At 40.9% G+C, this 26,768-nt stretch overlaps 1 protein-coding gene and 1 long non-coding RNA gene across 5 annotated transcripts in view; one reads left to right on the top strand and one right to left on the bottom strand.

Annotated features, from left to right (window-relative positions):
* Positions 1-26,768, top strand: part of NEK9 (NIMA related kinase 9) — a 45,067-nt gene that overhangs the window by 2,740 nt on the left and 15,559 nt on the right. For 2 of the 4 annotated variants that reach the window (XM_017880530.1, XM_017880529.1), the window contains exons 2-16: positions 15-192; positions 3,055-3,110; positions 3,651-3,721; positions 5,600-5,705; positions 7,230-7,361; positions 10,331-10,441; positions 11,240-11,304; positions 14,265-14,315; positions 14,761-14,953; positions 17,317-17,461; positions 18,096-18,332; positions 18,795-18,841; positions 21,064-21,219; positions 22,941-23,049; positions 23,550-23,711. In XM_017880530.1, the coding sequence (XP_017736019.1) occupies positions 15-192; positions 3,055-3,110; positions 3,651-3,721; positions 5,600-5,705; positions 7,230-7,361; positions 10,331-10,441; positions 11,240-11,304; positions 14,265-14,315; positions 14,761-14,953; positions 17,317-17,461; positions 18,096-18,332; positions 18,795-18,841; positions 21,064-21,219; positions 22,941-23,049; positions 23,550-23,711 (1,819 nt within the window). Of the gene's footprint in view, positions 1-14; positions 193-3,054; positions 3,111-3,248; positions 3,358-3,650; positions 3,722-5,599; positions 5,706-7,229; positions 7,362-10,330; positions 10,442-11,239; positions 11,305-14,264; positions 14,316-14,760; positions 14,954-17,316; positions 17,462-18,095; positions 18,333-18,794; positions 18,842-21,063; positions 21,220-22,940; positions 23,050-23,549; positions 23,712-26,768 lie in introns of those variants that run through there. The other 2 variants (XM_017880531.1, XM_017880533.1) reach the window with 2 other exon arrangements.
* On the bottom strand, positions 177-26,679 carry LOC108534928 (uncharacterized). Its single transcript, XR_001887065.1, has 6 exons — positions 26,482-26,679; positions 25,931-26,001; positions 15,595-15,734; positions 2,807-2,939; positions 2,093-2,164; positions 177-249 (listed from the first exon to the last, which is right to left on the bottom strand). It is a non-coding gene; the product is annotated as an uncharacterized LOC108534928 (long non-coding RNA).

Raw genomic sequence — 26,768 nt, 5'->3', positions numbered from 1 at the left:
GTTACTGTGTTTAGGATGACTCACTGGTTGTGTGGAAGGAAGTGGATTTGACCCGGCTGTCTGAGAAGGAACGTCGTGATGCCTTGAATGAGATTGTTATTCTGGCACTGCTGCAGCATGACAACATTATTGCCTACTACAATCACTTCATGGACAATACCACCCTGCTGATTGAGCTGGAATATTGTAATGGTAAGATAGAGTTCAGTGGGACTTTCTCCAGCAAGACTTTCGTAGATTCATAGTTACCTTGAGGAGAAGAATATAAGAAGAGACATACAGTGATAAAAACTTTAAATGAATGTCTAGAGTTTAAGAGAAACTTTTCAGGCCTTGGAGAATTTTGAAGTGGTTAACGAAATAAGGAGAGGGATTTTTCCCCTGCATACCCAAATTTTCTCTTGTGATTATAGTTCCATTTTCAAACTATCTTTTCTTCGGTTGGATTTTACATTTATTTTTCAAGGTTTTTTTTCATGAAATGACATTAGTTAACCAGAGTGTGGCTTGGCAGCACTTGATACAGTATTTAATAATATCTTATAGGTGATATTTATTTATATTGTCTTCAGCTAAAGCTATTCTATTGAAAAGTAGTGCAAAGATCATAACTGAGTGAAAGTGATATATGGTAAAGCATGGCCCTATTTATCTGGTCCCTGATTTCTTCAGATCATTTTGCTCGTAAGATAGCAGTATAGCCTAGTTGTTAAAGAAAATAGACTCTAAACCCAAGTTTGTCTACTTTCTAGCTCTATAACCTTGGCAAGAAACTTAACTTCCCTGTGCCTCAGTTTCCTCACTTTATTTTTATTTATTTATTTTTTTGAGACGAAGTTTTACTCTTGTTGCCCAGGCTGGAGTGTAATGGTGCCATCTTTGCTCACGACAATCTCCGCCTCCTGGGTTCAAATGATTCTCCTGCCTCAGCCTCCTGAGTAGCTGGGATTACAGGCATGCGCCACCACGCCCAGCTAATTTTTGTAGTTTTAGTAGAGACAGGGTTTTGCCATGTTGGCCAGGCTCGTCTCTAACTCCTGACCTCAGGTGATCCACCCACCTCTGCCTCCCAAAGTACTGGGATTACAGGCTTAAGCCACTGCACCCAGCAGTTTCCTCATTTTAAAATGAGTTTGTTGGCCAGGGACAGTGGTGCACGCCTGTAATTCCAGCACTTTGGGAAACCAAGACAGGCAGATCATTTGAGCATAAGAGTTCGAGGAAGGCCTAGGCAACATAGTAAAACCCTGTTGCTACCAAAAATGCAAAAAATTAGCTGGGTGTGGTGGTATGCACCTGTAGTCACAGCGACTTGGGAGGCTGAGGAGGGAGGATGGCTTGAGACAGGGAGGCAGAAGTTGCAGTGAGCTCAGACCACTGCACTCCAGCTTGGGCGATGGAGCCAGACCCTGTCTCAAAAAAAAAAAAAAAAAAGGCTGGGCATGGTGGCTCACGCCTGTAATCCCAATGCTTTGGGAGACTGAGTTGGGCTGATCACGAGGTCAGGAGATCGAGACCATCCTGGCCAACATGGTGAAACTCTGTCTCTACTAAAAATAACAAAAATTAGCTGCACATGGTGGCGCGTGCCTGTAATCCCAGCTACTGGGGAGGCTGAGTCAGGAGAATCGCTTGAACCAGGGAGTTGGAGGTTGCAGTGAGTGGAGATCACGCCACTACAGCCTGGTGACAGCGAAACTCCATCTCAAAAAAGAAAGTTTGTTGATAACAGTACCTACTTTCTAGGATTGTTATATTACATGCATAGTACTTGGTAGGTAGAAAGTGTTTGCTACATACTGTACTAGCTGTTAATCATCTTACTGCACAAGAGAACCTCCAAAGCCCTTTTCTGAACGGCATGCTAAAGAGGTCCCAGCATGTTCGTCCCTTATAACTTTCTTGTATAAACTCTTGTATATTATGATCATTGGTTATCAATGCCATGTACAAGATTCTGTTAAAAATTTTCAAAGTAGCAGAAGCCCTAGGAAGTTAACTTCTTTTGTGATTAGGAAGAACTGGAACAAATGATACATTTGTTGAAACTGAGTTACTAAGTTGCAGGGGAAAAGAAGTTGTAAAAACTTACCCAGGGCTAAAGTGTAAGTTACAGTTGCAGGTGGGATGTAAGATGAACCGTGATTACTTGAGGTCTGTATTACTAGATAAAGGAAAGAGAGAAGTAAATTCACACTTATTCCACAGGAAGGAATTAGTAAAGAGAGTAATGATAGGAAACAGTCTAGGGGTAGACCCTAAATTTTGGGAAATTTTTTGGTGTGAAGTAGAAAATTTGTCAATATATACCCTATAAATACAAAACATTGTATCACAGGTGTAATCCAATTTTTTTCTTTTTTTCCTGAGATAGACTCTCAACTGTCACCCAGCCTGGAGTGCAGTGGTGCGATCTCAGCTCACTGCAACCTCCGCCTGCCAGGCTCAGGCGATCCTCCCACCTCAGCCTCCTGATTAGTTGGGACCACAGGCACGTGCCCTCACACCTGGCTAATTTTTTGTATTTTTGGTAGAGATAGGGTTTTGCCGTGTTGCCCAGGCTGGTCTTGAATTCCCAAACCCAAACGATTCGCCCACCTCAGCCTCCCAAAGTTCTGGGATTATAGTCCTGAGCCACTGTGCCCGCCTAATCCAAATGTTATAGTAGTCACAACTGGGAGAGTTGTTACAAAAATATTATTTTGTAACAACTTAGAGTTGTTCTAAGTTCTTAAAGGAGAGTTCTAGAAAAGAAATCTGATTTTGAATATACTTGTTGGGAACAACAAGAATGGTCTTTACTTACATCTTTTCTTAAAATGTCTTTTTTTTTATTAAGCCTCTTGTGTTAGGTAGATCTTTGAAGAATATTTCTGATGCAGTCCTTGAGAGATGGGAAGAGTTTTGTGCCCACGTGAAAAGTCAAAAGAAGTAGTTGCCTATGGAGAGAAAGCGGAATCCTTCATTTCCTTGTGTCACCTAAAAAACCCTGTAACAGGAGCCAAGCTTTGATCTGTATTAAGCAATTCAAACCTGTGTCTTGTTTAATTGCAGGAGGGAACCTGTATGACAAAATCCTTCGTCAGAAGGACAAGTTGTTTGAGGAAGAGGTAATTCATATTTCTATGGAAGGAAGTTAGAATTGTAGTGTTGTAATTCTTGCATTCTAGTTCTGTATTTACTCTTCCAATAATGAAGAGTGTTTTTTTCCTTTTGTTCAGACTCCTTCCAGGCTCTGATATTCATGAGAAAGGAAACCTCTAACAAGGAAGCTGTCTATAGCTGCTTCCTAAACGTTTTACCTCCACATCATGATTCTCTGTGGGCTTTCTTTCCTGGTTCTATTACTGCATACTGGTATGCCCAGTTTTCTATAACTTTGCATTCTTCCTGAGTTTTTCCACATGTCTGCTTTACCATACTATATATTATAATGACATTGGAACGATTTTATGAGGAACCTGTTTTTTGTGTTTTTTTACCCCTTCACTTTTCTTTGCCTACTCAACCTGCAAAGAAGAGATGTCAGGTCATGTTGAATCATAACTTCTGGTTGCAGCTTTCTTTGTTTTGTTTGTTTGTGTATGTGTGTGTATTTACTTAAATGGAACTTTTCGTTTCTAATCCAAATATTTATTTTTTCTCTGCAGATGGTGGTGTGGTACCTATTTCAGATTGTTTCAGCAGTGAGCTGTATCCATAAAGCTGGAATCCTTCATAGGTAAAAAGTAAAAAAATTTATGGATGGATTCTTCTCTACCAATTCAGCCCCTACCCTGGATACCCCCCAACAACACTTTTATTTTCTTGATTAAGCAGCCAAGAGTTTTTCCATTTATATCATTAGGAAAGGAAAATAATGAGGAATATTATTTTCACTCCCTGAAGTTAAACCATGTTTATGATCTAGGAAGAATCTCCTCAGTAGCCAAGTACTACTTAGTCATTTTATAGACAAAAATTTTAGAATTCAGTTTGTTAATTCATCAGTAAAGCCTAGAAAGCACTATGAGAAGTAGTATTTGGTAAGAATTCACAGCAGTAATAATTGGCAATTCTTTTAATTCTATAATTAAGCACTTTTAATTTAAATAAAAATCTCTTCACTTTGTACAATTAATTGTACAAATTTACCAGATCTTTAAAAACAAGCACATTTCCATTCATTTCTAGCTATAGAAGAGAACCATCTCAGTAACATTTTCACATCATTATGCCCTTCTTAAGTGAGTCATTGACTGGTGCCAGAGATTAATTATAATACACTAAGATTTCTTTTTTTATTGGTTTGTTCATTCAGTTAACATATATTTCTGGATAGCTATTGAATGGCTTCTGTTGCATGTTGTTATTTTCTTTTTAAAAGTAACAAAGTATATTGTTCTGGTTTATTTGCATCTTTCAATAAGGAAGCCATAGTGAACCAGGCACAGTTCATTTTGTTTTACATATGGTCAATTAATCTTTAGAAAAATAGCCTGTGATTTTATTTAGATGACTAAATGGCCTAATCATATTGTGGGGACATGTAGGCCTCTTCTCTTGCCTTAACAGATTATTTGAAACTTTGACACCAACCAAGTTAGTTAAAGTTGCCTTGATATCATTTAATTCAAGGCATAAGTGTTAGTTGAAGAGCTGTGGTATCTTATGGGAATTATGGTTACCTAGAGCACCATTTTCCTTGTCTGACCCTCTCAACTTTTCCTAATAGCTTCAGTAGTATGGGAGATATTTCTATGCTGTGAAGTCCTAGAGGATGAAGTTAATTCTCTGCCTTCACTCCTTTAAAGTCCCCACTTCAAGCTAGGCGCAGTGGCTCAAGCCTGTAATCCCAGCACTTTGGGAGGCCGAGACGGGCAGATCACGAGGTCAGGAGATCGAGACCATCCTGGCTAACACGGTAAAACCCCGTCTCTACTAAAACTACAAAAAAACTAGCCAGGCAAGGTGGCGGGCGCCTGTAGTCCCAGCTACTCGGGAGGCTGAGGCAGGAGAATGGCGTGAACCCGGGAGGCGGAGCTTGCAGTGAGCCGAGATCGCGCCACTGCACTCCAGCCTGGGTGACAGAGCGAGACTCCGTCTCAAAAAAAAAATAAAAATAAAAAATAAAGTCCCCACTTCAGTGTTAAACAGCATGTGAAAGTGATGACCACTGTGCGATGTTTAGGACAGAATATGAGCAATGGTAACACTCTTTTTGTATTTTATTTTAGTTTTTGAGACAGGGTCTCACCCTGTTGCCCAGGCTGGAATGTAGTGGTGCAGTCATGACTCACTGCAGCCTCAGCCTCCTGAGCTTAACTGATTCTCAGGTGCTTTAGCCTCCCGAGAAGCTAGGACTACAAGTGTTTGCTACCACTCCTGACTAATTCATTTTTTGTAGAGATGGGGTCCTACTATGTTGCCCAGGCTGGTCTAGAACTCCTGGCCTCAAGCAGTCCTCCTGCCTTGCCCTCCCAAAGTGCTGAGATTACAGATGTGAGCCACTGCACCCGGCCCACACTCATTTTTATTCTGTGATAATCCTGGGCAAGACGGGGGATGAAATAAAACAATTATCTGTGTGAACTTAATTTGCAGCATCTTTTTTTTTCAGAGATATAAAGACATTAAATATTTTTCTGACCAAGGCAAACCTGATAAAACTTGGAGATTATGGCCTAGCAAAGAAACTTAATTCTGAGTATTCCATGGCTGAGACGGTATGTGTTGCCCTTGTCTTAATTTTTATTTTCTTTTCTAGTACTGTGAAATATAACTATACTCCCTAAATCTTGCATACTTTTCTCAATATTCTTTCAAGTTTTCCATACTTTTAATGCATGTCTTCAGAAGTCTTTTTCCTGGGCCCACTAGCAGGCATTTAAGTCATTGCCCACGTTACAGCTCTGACCTCATAACCTTTTTCCAATACTGATTAGGGACTTAATCTAAAAGCAACAAAATGCTTTACTGTTTTGTCCAGGTTAGGGTCTTTAGTAGATTTCACTTTATCTCTTATTTAATGTTTGAGCTCAAAGTGTTAGACATCTCTTTTTGTTTTTCCTTTGAATGCTTCTGGTTCAAAGAGAACCCCTATATTACAAGTGAAGGCTGATGCTCAGAGAACAATCTATTCTTTAATATTATACACAGTCTGAACTGCACAGGGTTCCCCTCTCACGTGATTTTGAGAAAGATCATTGGTAAAGAGTAGACATAAGTTGATCTTTGGGACAGTAATCTTATCCTTTTAGGAATTATAAAACCCTGTTATTATTCTTCTAGTTTCACAATGCTCTATCCTTAAAAGAACTTGAAAACTAAATTTTGGCCAATAATTTTTTTTTTTTTTTTTTTTTTTTTTTCAATAAGTCAAGATTGTCTGCAGCAATTTAGATGTTTAGGGTTTGGCACGTCTCTTTCAGGGACTCAGATGTTTCTATGATGGAATGGAGGCCAAAGTGAGCTTCTGAAGAAGCAATCATGTCTTTATATGGATTTTTCTCATGAAGAACAATCTGATAAAACCAAGACTTGACTTTTTTTAGCTAGTTAAATGCAAAGAAGGAATGATATGAAAATTTATAAAAGCCATGTAAGCCATCTGAAATTTGCTTTCCTTTGCTGATTAAAGCTGACTATGAGTTTTATTAGAGCTGCTAGGGCCTTCATTATATCTCATCTTGGGAGAGGCATGACTTCTTAGGACATTTTATTTCCAAGTTTATTTTCAAGTGAGAAAATCTTTTTCAAATTCAAAAGAAATTCACTAGTTGCGTTAGCGTAACAGATGTCAAATTGGGGCATTTTAAAAGTTTCATTACGTGTATTTTAGTTAGAACATCTAATTCCATCATTCAGTTACCATCTCCCCACTGCCAGTGTTTGGGTTTTTTTCCCATTGGTGAACTTTTACTAAGTATGTCTTTTAAGTTTGTGTAAAGTCTTTGGCAGGCCTTCAACGCCTGAAGCCTCTGTGATCTAGGAATCACACAGCTATTGAACTCCTCAAGTTACCACAGTTCCTTGATCATGGAGATTGTCCCTTTATAATTGACCCAAGAGATTTGATATAAGATTTCTTTCCATAGTGGCATCATCTCATAAAAACCATTTTGGAATCTGCTGATGAATATTTTATGGTTGTTATCACTAGTTCCTGGGAAATTTAGTTAAGCTGTTGAAATGTTAACATAGTTACCTCAGAAAAGAAATTATTCTTTGATTGTTTCTTTGTTGCTCAGCTTGTGGGAACCCCATATTACATGTCTCCAGAGCTCTGTCAAGGAGTAAAGTACAATTTCAAGTCTGATATCTGGGCAGTAGGCTGTGTCATTTTTGAACTCCTTACCTTGAAGAGGACGTTTGATGCTACAGTAAGTTGGCATATTATCCCCATATTGCATTTAGCAGATTGCAAATGGTACAGCCTGACTAAGCAGATCAACTCTATTCCCAGGCTTCGGATTTCTGGCAAAAATAACCTGTATTCAGGTATAAGATTAGTAATCTGTTATTAAAATGCTATAGACCCAGCCAGACGCAGTGGCTCATGCCTGTAATCCCAGCATTTTGGGAGGCCAAGGTGGGTGGATCACTTGAGGTCACCCTGGCCAACATGGTGAAGCCCCATCTCCATTAAAAATACAAAACTTAGCTGGGTGTGGTGGCGTGCCCCTGTAATCCCAGCTACTCGAGAGGCTGAGGCACAAAAATTGCTTGAACCCCAGGATGTGGAGGTTGCAGTGAGCCAAGATTGTACCACTGTACTCCAGCCTGGGCAACAGAGCAAGACCCTGTCTCAAAAAAAAAATTAAATTAAATTAAATTTAAAAGTTCATCTCTTAAAAGCAAAAAATGGAACATGATGGTTCACTTTTTCAAGCAGTAGGAATTGGAACATTATTAACAGCAGCCAGATGATCATGCAACTACTGCATCACTTTCTTGGAAATGTGTAAAAGGATGCAAATCTAGTGAACAGAATGGAAGGGAGCAAAAGACAATTGTTTTATCTGGGTCTCACTCTGTTGCCCAGGAGTGCAGTGTCGTGATCATAGCTCACTGCAGTCTCAAATTCCTGTGCTCCAGCAGTCATCCTGCCTCAGTTCCTGAGTAGTTCGAACTACAGGCATGCCTCACCACCCCTGGCTATTTTTTGTAGAGATGGGTTCTCACTATGTTACCCAGGCTGGTTTCAAAATCCTGGCCTCAAGTGATCCTCCTGCCTCAGCCTATGCTAGGATTACAGGTGTGAGCCCCCATGCCCAGCATATTTAGGCCTTTTCCTAAATTGTTGCTTTTTTATGCCTTTATTCTATCTTTGTAAACACTTCTGACATAGCACCAGTATCACTTTATTGTACTTAACTTTTTTTATATAGCTGTGGTTTTGCCAGGTAATCTAAAACCCTTCCAAATGTTTGCTTTATTTTCTACAATACCTAACACATTGTGGGTGTTAAAAATATTCATTAACTAGAGAAAAAAAAAGTTTATCTGTTAAAAAATAAAGATTGTCATTGCTTTATAGACAATGAATCCCTTTTAAGTCTTTTTTCCTTTTTTTAAGTAAGTTAAAGTACAACCTTATATAAAGCAGTGCTTCTCAAACTTTAATATGCATACAAAGTCATCTTGTTGAAATGCAGATTTTTTGGGGGGGCAGGGTTGATATTCTGTGTTTCTAACAAGCTCCCAGGTGATGCTGATGCTGCTGGTCCATGGAGCACACTGAGGGGCTAAAGTGGATTCACATCCAGTTGCCTCTACCAACCAGGTGTGAGAATTTAGGCAAATCACTTCATCTCTTTGATCCTATGTTTCATTATCTATAACATGATAACAATATATATTCCCCATACAGAGACTCTCTCATAATGTATATGAAAAACGCAAATATAAGATAATGTAAATTCATTGCCCTTTCATAAGACCTATTCATTTTTCTAAATCCTGAAGGTTGTTCTAGTATATCATTCTAATTCCCCTAAATAGCATGGTGGAAGAAAAATGACTTGGAGTCAGAGGCTGGGCACGGTGGCTCATGCCTGTAATCCCATCACTTTGGGAGGCTGAGGCGGGTGGATCACCTGAGGTCAGGAGTTTGAGACCAGCCTGGCCAACGTGGTGAAACCCCATCTCTACTAAAAAATACAAAACTTAGCCAGGCATGGTGGCGCATGCCTGTAATCCCAGCTACTCAGGAGGCTGAGACACAAGAATCACTTGAACCCAGGAGACAGAGGTTGTAGTGAGCAGAGATCATGCCGCTGCACTCCAGCCTGGGTGACAGAGTGAGACTCTGTCTCAAGAAATATGTGTGTATATGTATATGTTGTGTGTATATGTGTGTGTGTGTGTATATATGTGTGTGTATATATGACTTAGAGTCAGGCTTTGGTTGGAGTTATAGCTTCATTTTTACTCTGTGATTTTGGTCAGTTACTTTACATCTCTGAGCCCCATTTTTCTCATATATAAATTGATAATGATAATAATTTCCTTGAATGGTGTTAGTGAGGCTAAAAAATACCATATATGTAATGTGCCTGTCTAGTTTGTAGTAGTCTCTCAATAATGGTATTACCATAATATTGTTAATATTATCATCTTTTTTTTTTTTTTTTTTTTGAGACGGAGTCTCGCTCTGTCGCCCAGGCTGGAGTGCAGTGGCGTGATCTCAGCTCACTGCAAGCTCCGCCTCCCGGGTTCAAGCGATTCTCCTGCCTCAGCCTCCCGAGTAGCTGGGACTACAGGCCCCCGCCACCACGCCCGGCTAATTTTTTTGTATTTTCAGTAGAGACGGGGTTTCACCGTGTTAGCCAGGATAGTCTCGATCTCCTGACCTCGTGATCCACCCGCCTTGGCCTCCCAAAGTGCTGGGATTACAGGCGTGAGCCACCGCGCCCAGCAATATTATCATCTTATTATTATTCACTGCCTTGTCTGTTGCAGCAAAGTATTGCCTGTACAGCCACAACTAGGATATATAAATTAGAAGGCAAGTTAGTTGGCAAGGGAACTACATGAAGCCAAGAAGCATGGCTAGTCTTGCTTTCCTTTTTCTTGGGATTCAGTTGAAAGGTCAGATTATAATATACTCTGAGCATTATATTATTGGCCACATAGTTATAGATTGTATAGCCAGTTGACTTCATTCTGTCTGATAGTATCAGTGCATCCCTAACCATTTCTTGTTGATGCATATTAGTAGTTATAACAAGAAGTCAGACCTATTGCCAATTCTTTAAATAATGATCATAGACACCTGAGAGCCCCTACCAGTAGAGTATAGCATCATCTTCATATAAGCAGGAACAATGCAGTCATCATTTTCTCATAGAACCCACTCAACCTGTGTGTGAAGATCGTGCAAGGAATTCGGGCCATGGAAGTTGACTCTAGCCAGTACTCTTTGGAATTGATCCAGATGGTTCATTCGTGCCTTGACCAGGTAGGTGTGACTTAAATATTCACTTCAGTTTCATATTTCCCCTTCCAGCCTCAGTGTTTGGTGTATGGCATAGCTATAAACCATACAAAACCACATCCAGTTCCCCAGGGTAGAGTGTATTTGTGGCTATACACAGAATAGATATTGGTAATTCATTATAGTTGTGTGCTTCAGTGAACAAATTCTTACTTTATTCTGTTTTGTAAGTATTAGTTTGTGAAATGAATTTCCCATCTAAATTGTGCTCCATTTTTATGACCAAGAATAATTTCTGAATATATATTTCGTAAAACTGCAATGAAAGATAATTTACCACTTTTAATACAGAATGTCTGTATTTCTCATATCTCATAGTTCCTTTGCTGTGTAGTTCTAGTATTACTCAAAGTATGTTTCATGAAACACTGGAGTCAGAATCACCAGGGAGTGGGAGAGTTTTGTAAGTAAAAAGAAGATTCCTGGGCCCCACCCCAGACGAACTCAGTCAGAATCTCTGTGGATAAAGCCCAGAAATCTTTATTTGTAACAAACCCCTCAGGTGATTCTTCTATTCTGTATATATTGAGGTTTGAGAGCCACTGCCCTAATTGAACAAGTGAGGAAGGTGCATTATAAACATTCTCCTTCATGTACAAGTGTTGATGATAATGAGGTGAGAAACATAAAACATGGAGTATCACATAAGAAATGATTTTTAAAAGAAAAGGATAATGCAGTGATCTTTGACTAATTATCATCTTTAGATCCCATGTTGCCCATTTCCTTTAAGTGACAACTAACCCTGTTTTTACTATTTAGGATCCTGAGCAGAGACCTACTGCAGATGAACTTCTAGATCGCCCCCTTCTCAGGAAACGCAGGAGGTAAAGTATGAAGAAGTCACTCCATTGTCTTTTCTGAGATAGATGACTTTTAGAGGCTTGATCCAAGTACTACAAGAAAGAGCAGTGTTTCCGGACTTGGTTGCAATAGTGCTATTTTCTACCAACATCCCTGCTTTTATTGCTTAGGGATAGCTTCTGACTTTTGCCTCCTTCGCCTATGCTATTTTGTTCTAAATGTGTACTGATGAGACCCAAGAGCCCTTCACACCCCCATCCATTGGTTTTAAGTCTAGTGTTGAGGCATTAGATTGCAGTAAGGAAGAGGGGTGTCTGGACTCAGACATCCTTATGTTTGTGTCTGAATTTTGTCATTATCTTTGTCAAGTTATTTAACATCCTTATTTCTTAGCTTTCTCCTCTATAAAGTAAGATGAGGTCAGGATTAAAGAAGATAATGCATAAAAAGTGGTCAGCCCAGGGCCTGGCATAGGGTGCTTATCAATTGTAGTGTGAATTGGACTGGGCCTCTGGTTTTTTTGTTTTTTGTTTGTTTTCTGAGACAGAGTCTCACTGTGTCACCCAGGCTAGAGTGCAGTGGCACAGTCCTAGCTCACTGCAGCCTTGAACTGCAAGTGATTCTCACGCCTCAGCCTCCCAAGTAGCTAGGACTACAGGTGTGCACCATCATGCCTGGCCAATTTTTCTATTTTTATAGAGACAGGGTCTCGCTGTGTTGCCCAGGCTGGTCTCAAAGCTGTTGCCTGGCCTCAAGCAATCCTCCTGCTTCAGCCTCCCAAAGTGTTGGGATTATAGGCATGAGCCACTATACCCGGCCTGGGCCTTTGTTTTTCACTGCATTTGTTTAGGTGGTAGGTTGGAGTTGGAGGAATCCTCTTCAGGTACATTTTGCCCATTTGAAGTTGAGTTTTATTGACTCCTCAGAGGTTATTTCCTGACATTTATTCTGTCAGATATCTTTAGAGATAGGAAGAACATCCTTTATCCCTCAGTTCCTCTAGGTGGTTTCACACCTTAATTTAAAACGTTTATCTTCCTTAAATGTTTGAGTCTGTATTTCATCCTATTACACTATTTTTGCCTTGCTACCCTTCTTCCTCCACTACCAGTTCTTTGTTTTTATACCTTCCAAATATTCATGTACAATGCTCGTTTCAAGTCTTGCCCTTGGATACATTCTGTACATCCCTAATTACTTATTTGCTGTTTCATCCGTACTTTTATTCTACTATGCCATTTAATTAATCTTTTCTGGTTCTTCTCCAGCCAGTGTTTTAGTGCCTGAAATTATGTACAGTACTCCAAATATGGCACCATGAACTTCCATTTATGTTTTGTGCATGTGCAGGCAGTGTCACCCTTTTGGTCTGGTTAAGCATATTTAAAATTTTTATCTGGCTTATTTCACAGCAGTGTAATGATTTATTTTATTTATTTATTTATTTTTTTATTTACCTTTTGAGAGTCTCACTCTGTTGCCCAGGCTGGAGTGCAGTGGTGCAGTCTCGGCTCACTGCAACCTCTGTCTCCAAGGTTCAAGCAATTCTCCTGCCTCAGCCTCTCGAGGAGCTGGGACTACAGGCAGGCGCCACCATGCCTGGCTAATTTTTGTATTTTTAGTAGAGACGAGGTTTTACTATGTTGACCAGGCTGGTCTCGAACTCCTGACCTCAGGTGATCTGCCTGCATCGGCCTCCCCAAGTGCTGGGATTACAGGCATGAGCCACCAAGCCCGGCATGATCACTATTTTAAGTCACTATTTTAATCTCTTACTTCTTGAGTGTAGGCATGAAATTTTTACTGAGATAATTATAGATTTGCCTGCAATACTTTGGAACTTTGTACTTTGATGGAAAACATAAGACAGAGTTTTCCAGACAGAGAATATAGCATAAGCAGAAACACAGACACAGGAAGTTGTGGAAAATATTCAGGAAACACAAAATTCTATTTGGCTAGATTAGTGGTTCTAGACCTGGGACTTTCGATGCAAAATATCAGGAGCTTTCAAAAAGTACTGATGCCTGAGCGCTACTCCAGGAACTCAGCTATAATTGATTTTAGTTAGGATGACAGCCCTAGGCTAGAACATGGGGTGCAAACAAAAGGAAGGAAGTCTGGAAAAATAGGTAGGAAATCTTGCATGCCAGGCCAAGAAGATTGTGGTTAATTCAAGAGGTAGTGCAAAAGATAGAGTGGGTATCACATCCACTGTCTCTCCACTGTCGAGAGACAGTGGATGTTTGCGAGAGGGCAGTTCATGTGATGAGAGGCATACCTAAGGAAGAGTTATTTAGCAATATTAGCATCTGCGTTAAATTAGTATAGTAAAATGATTAAGACTGTAGTAAGTGAGGCTGATTAGGAGGTATTATCAACAGTACAGGTGGGAAGTAGAGCTGCCCAGAACTAAGGTGGTGAGACTGGAAAGGAAGAGGTGAGTACAAAAAATACTATATAGGTAGAATCTGTAGAACCTGAATATTAAAGGGAAAGAGATGAATCAGAGATGACTGAGATTTTAAGCCCAGTTGACTGGGAGAACTGGGGAAGGCTCTTGCGGCTAGTTACAGAAATAGAGGAGTTGGAAAGAAAAGCTCATTTGGAAAAAAGCTAACAAGCTCATATTTGGAGATACTGAGTTTGGGAGTCAGTGGGCAGACTAGATGAAGGTGTCCATCAGATACTAAACATGTATATCAGAGGTTCTCAAGGCTCTCTGTTCCACCCTGGACCACTTCTCAGAGGTAGAAAGCAAATGGCCCCAAACTGCTGGCCTTTGGGTATTTAATGAATTATCTAATGAAAGGACTATATAATTGTTTTGAGTTGTATCAAGGTACTTTGCTAAAAGTATTGTGATGTTGTGGGATGCGTACAGTTTATAAGAGGATTAAATCTGTGACATGTATAAAACAGACACCTCTGCAATATAAAATCCTATTATTTCACTCATGTATCTTTGCTTTTATTTTGGTAGAGAGATGGAGGAAAAAGTCACTCTGCTTAATGCACCTACAAAGAGACCAAGGTAATATTCAAGAGACTCTTAAAAACTAATATATCCTAAATTACAACCGGGGGGGGGTCTTTCTTGAGCATAGGCATTATTTGATCCCAGGATCCTTTGGCATCCTTTCAGGAGCCAGCATCTGCTTAAATTTCAGACAGTCATTTCTAAGAAGAAAGCTATAATTTCACCCTTACACTAAAGTGGCCATCATTACCATGATGAATGTGGAAAAGTGTAAGTGTTATGGGTCAGACTGGAATCTGATCTGGCCAAGCTGTGATGAAGCCCTGAGGCAGGAGTTTCAAAGTCTGCTGTGATAGAGCACATTGAAATAAGTTGTCGAGAAAGAACATACTTTCTCATACCATAATTGGCAGTTCTTCTCAGGGAACAGACTGGAAGCATTTTTCTTTGATACTGTTTTTAATGTTAAATGTGCCTTTGTTCTGGGGGTTGTTGGCAGGTCAAGCACTGTGACTGAAGCACCCATTGCTGTAGTAACATCACGAACCAGTGAAGTCTATGTTTGGGGTGGTGGAAAATCCACCCCCCAAAAACTGGATGTTATCAAGAGCGGCTGTAGTGCCCGGCAGGTGTGTGCAGGGAATACCCACTTTGCTGTGGTCACAGTGGAGAAGGAACTGTACACGTGGGTGGTAAGTGAACGCTAAGCATTTTGGAACAGTGCTGTAAGCCTAATAGTTTACTGGGCCCACGATGTTTAAGCATTTATAAAAGTTGAACCTATACTAAGGGAGTGGCAACATGGGGTGATGGAATGGAAGCTATTATGAGAGCAGGGATTTTGTCTGTTTAGTTCACTGATGTACGCCCTGGGGTGGTACATATCAGGTCGCCTATAAATGGTTTTTGAATGAATGAATGAGAGAGGGAGAGAAAATGGAAAGACTCAGGAGACTGGGCTTTCCCATTTACAGCTGGATGATTTTAGACAAGTCACTCAATTACTCTGTTATATTACCATGAGGTTCAGAGCAACTATTATCTGTGAAATAGGTTTGTAAACAAAGGAAGCACTATACCATGTCAGGAAACCCCTGAAGCCCACAGCAGTGATGGAAGATGGCTAGGTATATTTGGTGTAGAATTTCTTTGTTGCCCTCTAGATTCTCCCCCCACCTTCTTTAACAAATTGTGTTTGCTTTCTGTTTCCTTATCTCCCACTCTCTCCTCATTCACCTACAGTCCAGCTTCCATCTCTGCCACTCAACTGAAACTAGTCTTGAAAAATGACCCATAAATTGCTAAAATAAAACAGATGGTTTTTAGTCCTTACTTAGCTTGACTCTCGGCAGCATTTGACATAGTTGACTACTCCTTTCTTGAAGCTTTGTCTTCACTTGCCTTCTGTGATAGCGTGTTCTCTTGGCTTTCCGCCTGTCTCTTGCTATGCCTTCTCAGGCTCATTTCAGGCTGCTGGAGAGAAAGTAGTATCTTAAACATTTATTGGCCGGGAGCAGTGGCTCACACCTGAAGTCCCAGCACTTCGGGAGGCCAAGGCGAGTGTATTGTTTGAAGCCAGGAGTTTGAGACCAGCCTGGCAAACATGACAAAACCCCGTCTCTACTAAAAATACAAAAATTAGCTGAGAATACAAAAGTGGCGTATGCCTGTGATTCCAGCTACTCAGGAGGCTGAGGCACGAGAATCACTTGAGCCTGGGAGGTGGAGATGGCAGTGAACCACTGGAGAGCTCACCACTGCACTCCAGCCTGGGTGACAGAGCAAGAGCTTGTTTGAAAAAAAAAAATATATATATATATATATGTGTGTGTGTATATGTATTATGAGGACTTGTAGTTTACTCATTTAATAGAATTATTTTTCTCTATAAAACTGTAGAAAAGGCCAGATGTGGTGGCTCACGCCTGTAATCCCAACACTTTGGGAGGCTGAGGCGGGTGGATCACCTGAGGTCAGGAGTTCGAGAGCAGCCTGGCCAACACAGCAAAACCCCATCTCTACTAAATACACAAAAAATTAGCTGGGCGTGGTGGCAGGCGCCTGTAATCCCTGCTACTTGGGAGGCTGAGGCAGGAGACTCGCTTGAAACCCAGGAGGGCAGAGGTTGCAGTGAGCTGAGATGGCACCCACTGCAACTCCAGCCTGGGTGACAGAGGAGACTCCGCCTCAAAAAAAAAAAAAAAAAAAAAAAAGAATTAAAGACATTTATTTTAATTTTAATCTCTCTTCAGCATTAAATGGAATTCATTCAAGTAAGATTTACAATACCTTCTCAGAAATGCATCTTACGGACCAGTCTGTCTGGCAGCTGCTGAGATCGAGGCACTGCACCCAGAGCGCTGGGTGACGAGAGGAAACTCCATCTCAAAAAAAAAAAAAAAAAAAAAAAAAGTTGGAAAAGCATCAAGGACTAGGACTAGTCTCATTGCTGTATAGCAGCCTCTTTGATGTAGCCAGATTCTTTATAACTCTTCCGTGTTTCAGGAAAACTGTGATCAAAATTTATGAAACTTCTAGTACAGATTTTCAAGAAGCTATATTCCTGTAGAAAGCAACCAAATTAGACTATATTATAAGGAATTTTTTTCACCATCACCTGTAATTAAATATATTGTTTACCTTAGACTTGAAGGACAAAGATTAGATTAATGGATATTAATCTGGATACTTTTAAATTTTCTTTACCTGTTGGCAGGATCTTTATACTACTTGCTATTAAAATATTTAATCCCTTTGCCCATTTTTTTCTAATTTCTAAACTTCTAGCTCTTTTTTTCTACTGTTTTTCTTCGTATGAAGTTACATTAAAGATCAGCTTTTGGCATGAAAAATTAAAACTTCATAAGACCTCTCAGCCGGGCATGGTGGTTCATGGGTCTACCATCCCAGCACTTTCGGAAGCTGAGGCAGGAGGATCACTTGAGCCCAGGAGTTCAAGGCCAGCTTGGGCAACATAGCGAGAACCTATCTCTTTAAAATTTAAGTTTAATAAAATGTAATTTTAAAAAAATCATAAGACCTCTTTATTTCACAGAACATGCAAGGAGGCACTAAACTCCATGGTCAGCTGGGCCATGGAGACAAAGCCTCCTATCGACAGCCAAAGCATGTGGAAAAGTTGCAAGGCAAAGCTATCCATCAGGTGTCATGTGGTGATGATTTCACTGTCTGTGTGACTGGTAAGCCATCAGCAGAAAGTGTCTTAAGTGCATTTAATGTGGGGGTATTTTGCTTAATGCCGTGCAATCTTAGTTGGGATTTTAAAACAAAAGACAGTCTAGAAAGAACCAGAGGACCTTGAGCAAATATACTCATTAATAATAACATGCCAAATTTGCTATAGTATTAGGTGGTGGTGAGCAAGGAGAAGACGGAGAAGAGGTGGGATCAGGAGAAAATGTGTGTCCCGGTTGGCAGGAAAAATAATCTTACCACCTCATCAGGCTATGGATAACACAAAATTAGGATCAAGACCTAAGTTTAGTTTTAGTCTTGTCATGACTTACTTTATGATTACTTGGAACTGTTTTTTTTTTATCTATATAACAAAGATGGCCCTATTAAAATTTTAAGTCTTTTTAACGTGATAATGCTACCACTTTTTAAATTGTTTTATATAGTAGTGGTAGTAGTACACATGACTCTCTGACATAGAACTCTAGACTTGCACAGTCTGTCCTTTTAATTTCTTGGATATAATCATTTCATGTGAGATCATTTGCTGGGTTAGTCCTCATTCCAGCCCTGCCCAATTTTCTGATTAGATAAAATAAGTCAGTCCTTTGATGGATTCTGTTTTCCTTTCTTTTGCAGATGAGGGTCAGCTCTATGCCTTTGGATCAGATTATTATGGCTGCATGGGGGTGGACAAAGTTGCTGGCCCTGAAGTGCTAGAACCCATGCAGCTGAACTACTTCCTCAGCAATCCAGTGGAGCAGGTCTCCTGTGGAGATAATCATGTGGTGGTTCTGACACGAAACAAGGAAGTCTATTCTTGGGGCTGTGGCGAATATGGTAGGGGTAGCCTTGTCTCTGTCCACTTCTTCGCAGGTATACAACCTGACTTCAAAGTTGTGTGCATCTAAACACATCATGCAGCCCCTAAATGAGAAGTGTTGATTCCATAAATCTTTTAATGTTTTATTTTTTTTCCTCGAGACAGAGTTTCTGTCTGTCACCCAGGCTGGAGTGCAATGGCACGATCTGGGCTCACTGCAACCACTACCTCCCGAGTTCAAGCGATTCTCCTGCCTCAGCCTCCTGAGTAACTGGGATTACAGGCGCATGCTATCACACCTAGCTAATTTTTTGTACTTTTAGTAGAGACGGAGTTTCGCCATGTTGGCCAGGCTGGTCTCGAACTCCTGACCTCGTGATCTGCCCGCCTCGGCCTCCCAAAGTGCTGGGATTACAGGCGTGAGCCACATGCCTGGCAAAAGAGAATCTTACAGAACCTCTTCACTGGGAAGGAAGCCCTCATTATAACAATTTTCATTCTTATGTGTGTTTCAGGACGACTGGGTTTGGATTCAGAAGAGGATTATTATACACCACAAAAGGTAAAATCAGAAGCAGCTTCTTTCTAAAACCTATCTAAGTTGCAAAGACTCCAATAATATGTACCTCTTTCCTTGGCTCTGTTGTATCAAGGTGTTTATTTCTGAAATGTTTCCTGTGTGGGAGACCGACAATCTAGGATTCCTGATTTAGCACCCTGTGGTCTTGTCATCTGACCAAATCATAGAAAATTGAGAAAGTGGATACAACGACTGTGGACATTGTGAAGTCACATCTTACTCAGGGATGAAAGCTAAAATCAGCGTGTACAGCAGAAAAGTCACATATAGCTACAAATACACTGGAAAATTCAAGAAGATACAGTAAAGCAATATACTGTCTCTTAACCCAACACAGTCATTTTCCTTTCCTATTTCTACAGTTGACCACCAGATGAAATATTAATAGTTGTTTTTGTTTAGCGGTCATGTTGCATGAAACTTACTATCTAATTACTCTCAGCCTTGCCAGAGCTGGCCCTGTGAGAGGCTCACAGAGGCTGATACCAGCTGGGGGAAAAGCACAGTCACATCTCTCCCACCTACCCTAGGGCACCCATTGGAGTGTTGGCTAAATCAGCTATGCCATTTATTGTTTACCAGTGTTTTGGCTTTTTTTTTTTTTTTCCTTTCTTTGGGAACTTTTAGACAAACCAGTTTTTATTTACATTTTAAAAATTAAATTATTGCCGGGCGCGGTGGCTCAAGCCTGTCCAAGACGGGCGTATCACGAGGTCACAAGATCAACACCATCCTGGCTAACACGGTGAAACCCCGTCTCTACTAAAAAATACAAAAAACTAGCTGGGCGAGGTGGCTGGCGCCTGTAGTCCCAGCTACTCGGGAGGCTGAGGCAGGAGAATGGCGTGAACCCAGGAGGCGGAGCTTGCAGTGAGCTGAGATCCGGCCACTGCACTCCAGCCTGGGCGACAGAGCGAGACTCTGTCTCAAAAAAAAAAAAAAATTAAATTATTCTGCGTTTCTAAGGACCATCCTCAATGGGATTCCCAGCTGTTCCTTTTCTCCTGGAAAGGCTGTGGCAGAAACTGAGGGTTGAGGTTTCAGGTTTTACACACATCCATTGTGGCCCCACACACGCATCACCCCACCATTCTCCAGTCCTGTCTAGTTAGCTGTAAAAATATATGAGCATTTGGAAATCCTAGATATTACCTCAGTACTCTGTCACCTCTCCTATAAAATGACCAGATTGGGACCCCCAGGGCTGTTGAATTTCTGTAACTGTCAAGCAGCCTTCCATCTCAAGACAAAATCAGCAACGAATTGAAGCTTCTTTCTCAACTTTTTGACAAGTCACCCTAAGTAGGACCTATTACTAAAACAAACTGAGAGGGGGCTGTCTTGTTTGGTTGACCTGGAACTGTCACCTTTTCCTTGATAATTGTAAAACTTGAGCTCTTCATTGACCATAGTAGCCTTGGCTGGGCACAATGGCTCATGCCTGTAATCCCAGCACTTTGGGAGGCCGAGGCAGGCAAATCACTTGAGGTCAGTAGTTTGAGACCAGCCTGGCCAACGTGGTGAAACCCTGTCTCTACTAAAAACACAAAAATTAGCCGAGCATGGTGGCACATGCCTGTAGTCCCAGCTACTCAAGAGGCTGAGGCAGGAGAATCACTTTGAACCTGGGAGGCAGAGGTTGCAGTGTGCCAAGATCATACCATTGTACTCCAGCCTGGGCGACAGAGCAAGACTCCACCTCAAAAAAAAAAAAAAAAAAGAAAATAGTAGTCTCAGCTGGGCGTGATGGCTCATGCCTGTAATCCCAGCACTTTGGGAGGCCAAGATGGTTAGATCACCTGAGGTCAGGAGTTCGAGACCAGCCTGGCCAACATGGTGAAACCCCATCTCCAATAAAAATACAAAAATTAGCCGGGCATGGTGGTGTGCACCTGTAATCCCAGCTACTCCGGAGGCTGAGACAGGAGAATCGCTTGAACCTGGGAGGCAGAGATTGCAGTGAGCCAAGATCGCGCCTCTTCACTCCAATCTGGGCAAAAGAGGGAAACTCTGTCTCAAAAAAAGAGAAGAAAAGAAAAAATAGTCTCTAAGACACTGGGCAAATCTGAAAAGAATAGAGCAATCCTCACATACCTGTAATCATTCTGCTAAATGCAGCATGTCTCTTTTGAAAGAATTTAAGAGCTTTTTTTCTAATACAAATTATATATTTGGGATTTCTTTTTCTGATTTTTTTCTTGCAGGTGGATGTTCCCAAGGCCTTGATTATTGTTGCAGTTCAATGTGGCTGTGATGGGACATTTCTGTTGACCCAGTCAGGCAAAGTGCTGGCCTGTGGACTCAATGAGTTCAATAAGCTGGGTCTGAATCAGTGCATGTCAGGAATTATCAACCATGAAGTGAGTGTCCTAATTGGTGTTCTAACCACATCATCAGAATTTCTCTAGGTTGGAATTTCTTTGAGATGCTATTATTGGTTAGTGACCATGGAATTTGACTTAAGAATAAAGTTATGGTCTCATAGGCATTGTGTGCAGCAAAAGAAGCCAGCCACAAAGAGTACATGCTATATAGCTCTATCTGTGTAAAATTTAAGAACAGGCAAAATTAACTTATACTGGCGGAAATCAAATTAACTTGTACTGTCTACTTATGGAAGGAGGGGTATTAACAGAAGAAGTGGAAGGGATCCTAGGGTGATGGGAATGGTCTATATTTTGATCTGTAATGGTTTTACAAGTATATGTATATAGAAAAATGTGTCAAGCTGTGTGATATTTTGCAGTATGTTATACTTCAATAAATAAATTGATTACAAAGAATAAAATGATGAAATTCAGCTTTTACCTTATTGAAACAGGAACAAGCAAATTAATGTTATGGAAAAAAAAGACATTTCCATGCATCACCTTCCTGGAGTTTTTTTGATTGGTTGATTGATTGATTGGAGTTTTTTAGATTTATTTCTCCCAAATCACTGATCCTGTTTAGGCTTATTGATGTAATTACCATTCTGTCTTCAAAAATGTTAGTAAATTCGCCAGTGATATTGCCTTAGTTTCCTTTTTGTGTTAATATGATGACTTTTGTCATTTTCCAAAGAATAAAATTAAGAGACAGAAGTTTTCTGACTCATTGAAAAAGGTAAGAATTAATATTTAAGCAATCTCTAAAGTAGTGATTTTCAATTAGGAGAGTACAAATTCAGGGCAAGGCTGGAGAAAGTTTTTGTAGTTTGAAAAGAAATATTCAGTTGTTGGGTGCGGTGGCTCACACCTGTAATCCTGGCACTTTGGGAGGCTGAGGCAGGCGGATCATGAGGTCAGGAGATCAAGACCATCCTGGCTAACATGGTGAAACCCTGTCTCTACTAAAAATACAAAAAGAAACAGCCAGGCATGGCTGTAGTCCCAGCTACTCAGGAGGCTGAGGCAGGAGAATGGCGTGAACCTTGGAGGCAGAGCTTGCAGTGAGCCGAGACCGTGCCACTGCACTCCAGCCTGGGCAATGAAGCAAGACTCCGTCTCAAGACAAAACAAAACAAAAAAAAAATAAAGAAATAGTCAGAATTACTATTACTTGATTTATGTTTTCATTATAGCAGTGGATTTGTTGTGAAATTTTAAACTTAGAGGATTCTTTTTGAATACTAATTCAAAGGGAACACGAGTTTTAATTAAGTTGAGAAACACTACCCTATAGATGAAATTAGATCACAGTAACTGATTCCTTTATGGGCTGGAGACAGTCCTCGGGACTTTAATTCTTTGCCCTGCCCTTGTTAGATATGCAGAGTGTATAACCAAGGTGTCAACGATTCTTTCCTTATATAAATACCTTCTGGGATAGAAAGTTCGTGTTTTATAAACCCTAAGTCAGTATCTAAAACTTTGGTTGTCAGAAAGTTCTGCCTCATGTGCTGTATTCTCTGATTACATATTGAGCTTATTTCTTCTTGTTTTCTGTTGGAGATGGAAAACTACCTGGCACCCTCTTCTTAGTAATACAGCTCACTTGAATTCAAGGCCTTTTGGTCACCAGGACTTTTTTCCATTCTCAACCTGATTTTCCCTCGATTTTCTTACCTCATGTATCTGTTTTGTGTTTTATTTTGGTTCAGGCATACCATGAAGTTCCCTACACAACGTCCTTTACCTTGGCCAAACAGTTGTCCTTTTATAAGATCCGTACCATTGCCCCAGGCAAGACTCACACAGCTGCTATTGATGGTAAGTTGATTTACAACTCTATCACATGCCTTAGTAGCTCAGCCTCTTTTATTCAATCAAGTATTAGGTTTTCTTCATATGTACATCATCCTGATTTCCCCTGAACATCTAGTATTATCTCATTAATGTATTCAGGTACGTATTTTTCTTGATAATTATTATAAATGCATAATAAATACATCCTTTTATGAGACCACCACACCTATGATTCCAGACATCTGTTGTCTCTGATTAGCACCTTTTATAAGTATTCTAAGGTAATACTCATTTTTCTCACTAAAAGTACAATACTGGAGAGAGAATACAATATCGAGTCACTGACTGGATCTAATTGGTTATGGTGCCTAGATACTGTAGCTGCTCTAGGTCCAGGATCATGTGGCTAGTTTTATATTTGTATATTCTAACAACCAGAAGCTAGTCCATGGAAGTCTACTTGGCTGCATCTTCTCTGGGTTCCAGGACTCATTTGTGCTTTGTTGTTTCTTTTTGCTTCTCAGAGCGAGGCCGGCTGCTGACCTTTGGCTGCAACAAGTGTGGGCAGCTGGGCGTTGGGAACTACAAGAAGCGTCTGGGAATCAATCTGTTGGGGGGACCTCTAGGTGGGAAGCAAGTGATCAGGGTCTCCTGCGGTGATGAGTTTACCATTGCTGCCACTGATGGTGAGTCTGTACATATCATTTCAAGCTTTCTGGATACTTGGCTGTGTTTCAGTTCTTGGCTGGGAAAGAAATGAACTGGTTATTTGTATAGCTGAATTATGGATATACTTTTTTATTTGTATTAAATTGGTGGCCGGTTATATATATTAAGCTTTATTAACTTTTTATGTATTCAACATAGTGATTGTTTTTAAAGGCCAGATTTTTAGATAATGATATGTTAATGTTCTACATTCCTCCTTTTTTCATTTCAGCTTTCACTTTTTTGGTAAAATGTTATAAGAATTATTAAGTACTTCTATATAACTTGCCCAGTATCTTGTTGATTGGTTTCAATAAACATTGATTGGATAGCTGGAGAGAACAGCATATTTTCTCTGTTGCCTGGCGTCAACTGTACTAGAGTGATGTCCATAGGGACTGCTAAGGTTTGAAGGGCTGCTTTCCTCTATATTATGTGTCTCTCAGATTTCTGAGTTGGTCTAACTGATTTTTCTTCTCTCTTTTCTCTGAGACGATTTTTTGTTTTTGGAGACAGAGTTTCACTCTTGTTGCCCAGGCTGGAGTGCAATGGTGCAATCTCAGCTTATCACACACAGCCTCTGCCTCCCAGGTTCAAGCGATTCTTGTGCCTCAGCCTCCTGAGTAGCTGGGATTATAGGCATGCGCCACCACGCCCGGCTAATTTTTCTATTTTTAGTAGAGATGGGGTTTCCTTATGTTGGTCAGCAGGTCTCGAACTCCCGACCTCAGGTGATCTGCTTGCCTCGGCCTCCCAAAGTGCTGAGATTACAGGCGTGAGCCGTTGTGCCTGGCCTTTTTTTTTTTTTTTTTTTTGAGATGGAGTCTTGCTCTGTTGCCCAGGCTGGAGTACAATGGCACGATCTTGGCTCACTGCAACCTCCACCTCCCAGGTTCAAGCAATTCTCATGCCTCAGCCTCCTGAGTACCTGGGATTACAGGCGTGAACCACCACATCCAGCTAATTTTTGTATTTCGTATTTTTAGTACAGACAGGGTTTTGCCATGTTGGTCAGGCTGGTCTCGAACTCCTGACCTTGTGATCTGCCCGCCTCGCCTGCCAGAGTGCTGGGATTACAGGTGTGAGCCTCTGCACCTGGTCTTCTGTGGCTATTTCTTTCCGCAGTATAGTTTGGTTCCTCACTCCTTTTTTTTTTTTTTTTTTTTTTTTTGAGACACAGTCTCATTCTTGTCACCCAGGCTGGAGTGCAGTGGCGTGATCTCAGCTCACTGCAACCACCACCTCCCAGGTTCAAGCGATTCTCCTCCCTTAGCCCCCCGAGTAGCTGGGATTATAGGCACTCGCCACCATGCTTGGCTAATTTTTGTATTTTTAGTAGAGATGGGGTTTTGCCATGTTAGCCAGACTGGTCTCAAACTCCTTACCTCAGATGATCCACTCCTCTTGGCCTCCCAAAGTGCTGCGATTACAGGCGTAAGCCTCTGCGCCTGGTCACTCCTTCTCTTCTGTACTGCCACTGTTGCTATCCTACTTTCCCTTCCTTCTTTGCTTACTTTTTTCCTCTTTTTTCTTTTTCCTGTGTCATCATCTGAACTTCTAAATTTTTGTAGCCACTTTTTTCACTTGACTGGTAACAACTCACATTTCATTCTCTTTTTTTGAGACAGAGTCTTGCTCTGTTGCCCAGGCTGGAGTGCAGTGGTGTGATCTCAGCTCAGTGCAGCGTCCACCACCCAGGTTCAACTGCTTCTCCTGCCTCATCCTCCCAAGTAGCTGGAATTATAGGCATGTGCCACCATGCCCAGCTAATACATTTCATCTTCTTATCTTTTGACTCATCAATTTTTTTGTTGTTGCTTTTGCTCTGAGATATCCTTGTTTTCTTTTGGTCCATGCCTGTTCTGTACTCATGAGGGATCTCAGGGATATTGTCAATTAAGTGATCTGTTACCATATTTAAATAAACCAGCATTCAGAACAGCACATTAACTCTCTCTGCTTGTCCCAAAATAAGGGACTTTAAGGAGCAAACTGTTAAGGTCAGACTTGGATAAATGGAAATGTCACACAGGACAGAATCAGGATGTCACTGAAGATAAATTTAGTGCAGCAAATGCTATAGCACTTTCTAACAGGGCTTCAGAGAGCTCATGTTTCTTGAATAGATCTGTGTAGTTCATGACTTTAACTTCAGAATGAGGAATGTAAATTTGGATTCTGTGGCTGGGCATATTACCTCTTGATGTTCCTATACGCCTCTGAACTGTACTTGATGGCCACATTCATGTCCAGGTCCTCTTTTAGGCTCTAGGAATATAGAAATGAGTCTCAGAAAACCCCTGCTTTCAAGGAGCTCACAGTCTAGTAGAGTAGGGGACTAGCACAGGCAGGTGTTAGGTGCTGTAATAGCAGCAGCCTAGTCTTCTAAGTCCTGGAGTGCCCCAAGGCTCACTTGTCTCTCCAAAGTGAGCTTGTTCCCTTAAATTCCCCCTATACACTGACTGCTTTGTATCACCAGCCTTGACCTTGAGACTCATTTATTCAACAGCTCCTCAACTTGATGTCTAAATATAGGGTGGGCCATATAGCCCACTTATCTTAGACCAATCCTGATTCATGCCTTCATGCCTGTTGTCGTGGCTTAATGATTAATAGCAGCCCTGTTTCATTTAAAAAAAAAAAGAAAAGAAAAAAAAAAAAACCTGATTTGGATAAGAAGTTACAGGCATCTCAGACAAACTTAGTATACTCGAAATCAAACTTCTGATTTTCTGCCCAGACCTGTACCTCCTGCAGCCTTCCTGTCTCAGTAAATGGCAGCTTCATCCTACACTCCACATCCCATCCATATTGGTTATCTTCAGAATAAATCCAACCACTTCTCACTATCTCCACTACAACTGGTCTCCCTGCTTTCATCCTTGCTCCCCTGCCATCAGTTCTCCTCAGTAGACAGAGGGATTCTCTTAAATACCTACTGCTCAAAACCTCCAGTGGTTTCCTCTATCAGTCAGTAAGTACCAGAGTCATCACAATGGCCTGACTGGCCCTATGTGAGCAGGACCCCAGCCACC

Source organism: Rhinopithecus bieti, unplaced genomic scaffold, assembly GCF_001698545.2.
Source record: "Rhinopithecus bieti isolate Rb0 unplaced genomic scaffold, ASM169854v2 scaffold_11380, whole genome shotgun sequence".
Taxonomy (NCBI): Eukaryota; Metazoa; Chordata; class Mammalia; order Primates; family Cercopithecidae; genus Rhinopithecus; species Rhinopithecus bieti.
Note: the sequence above shows the minus strand (reverse complement) of the source record. Positions and strands in the feature narration are given on the sequence as shown.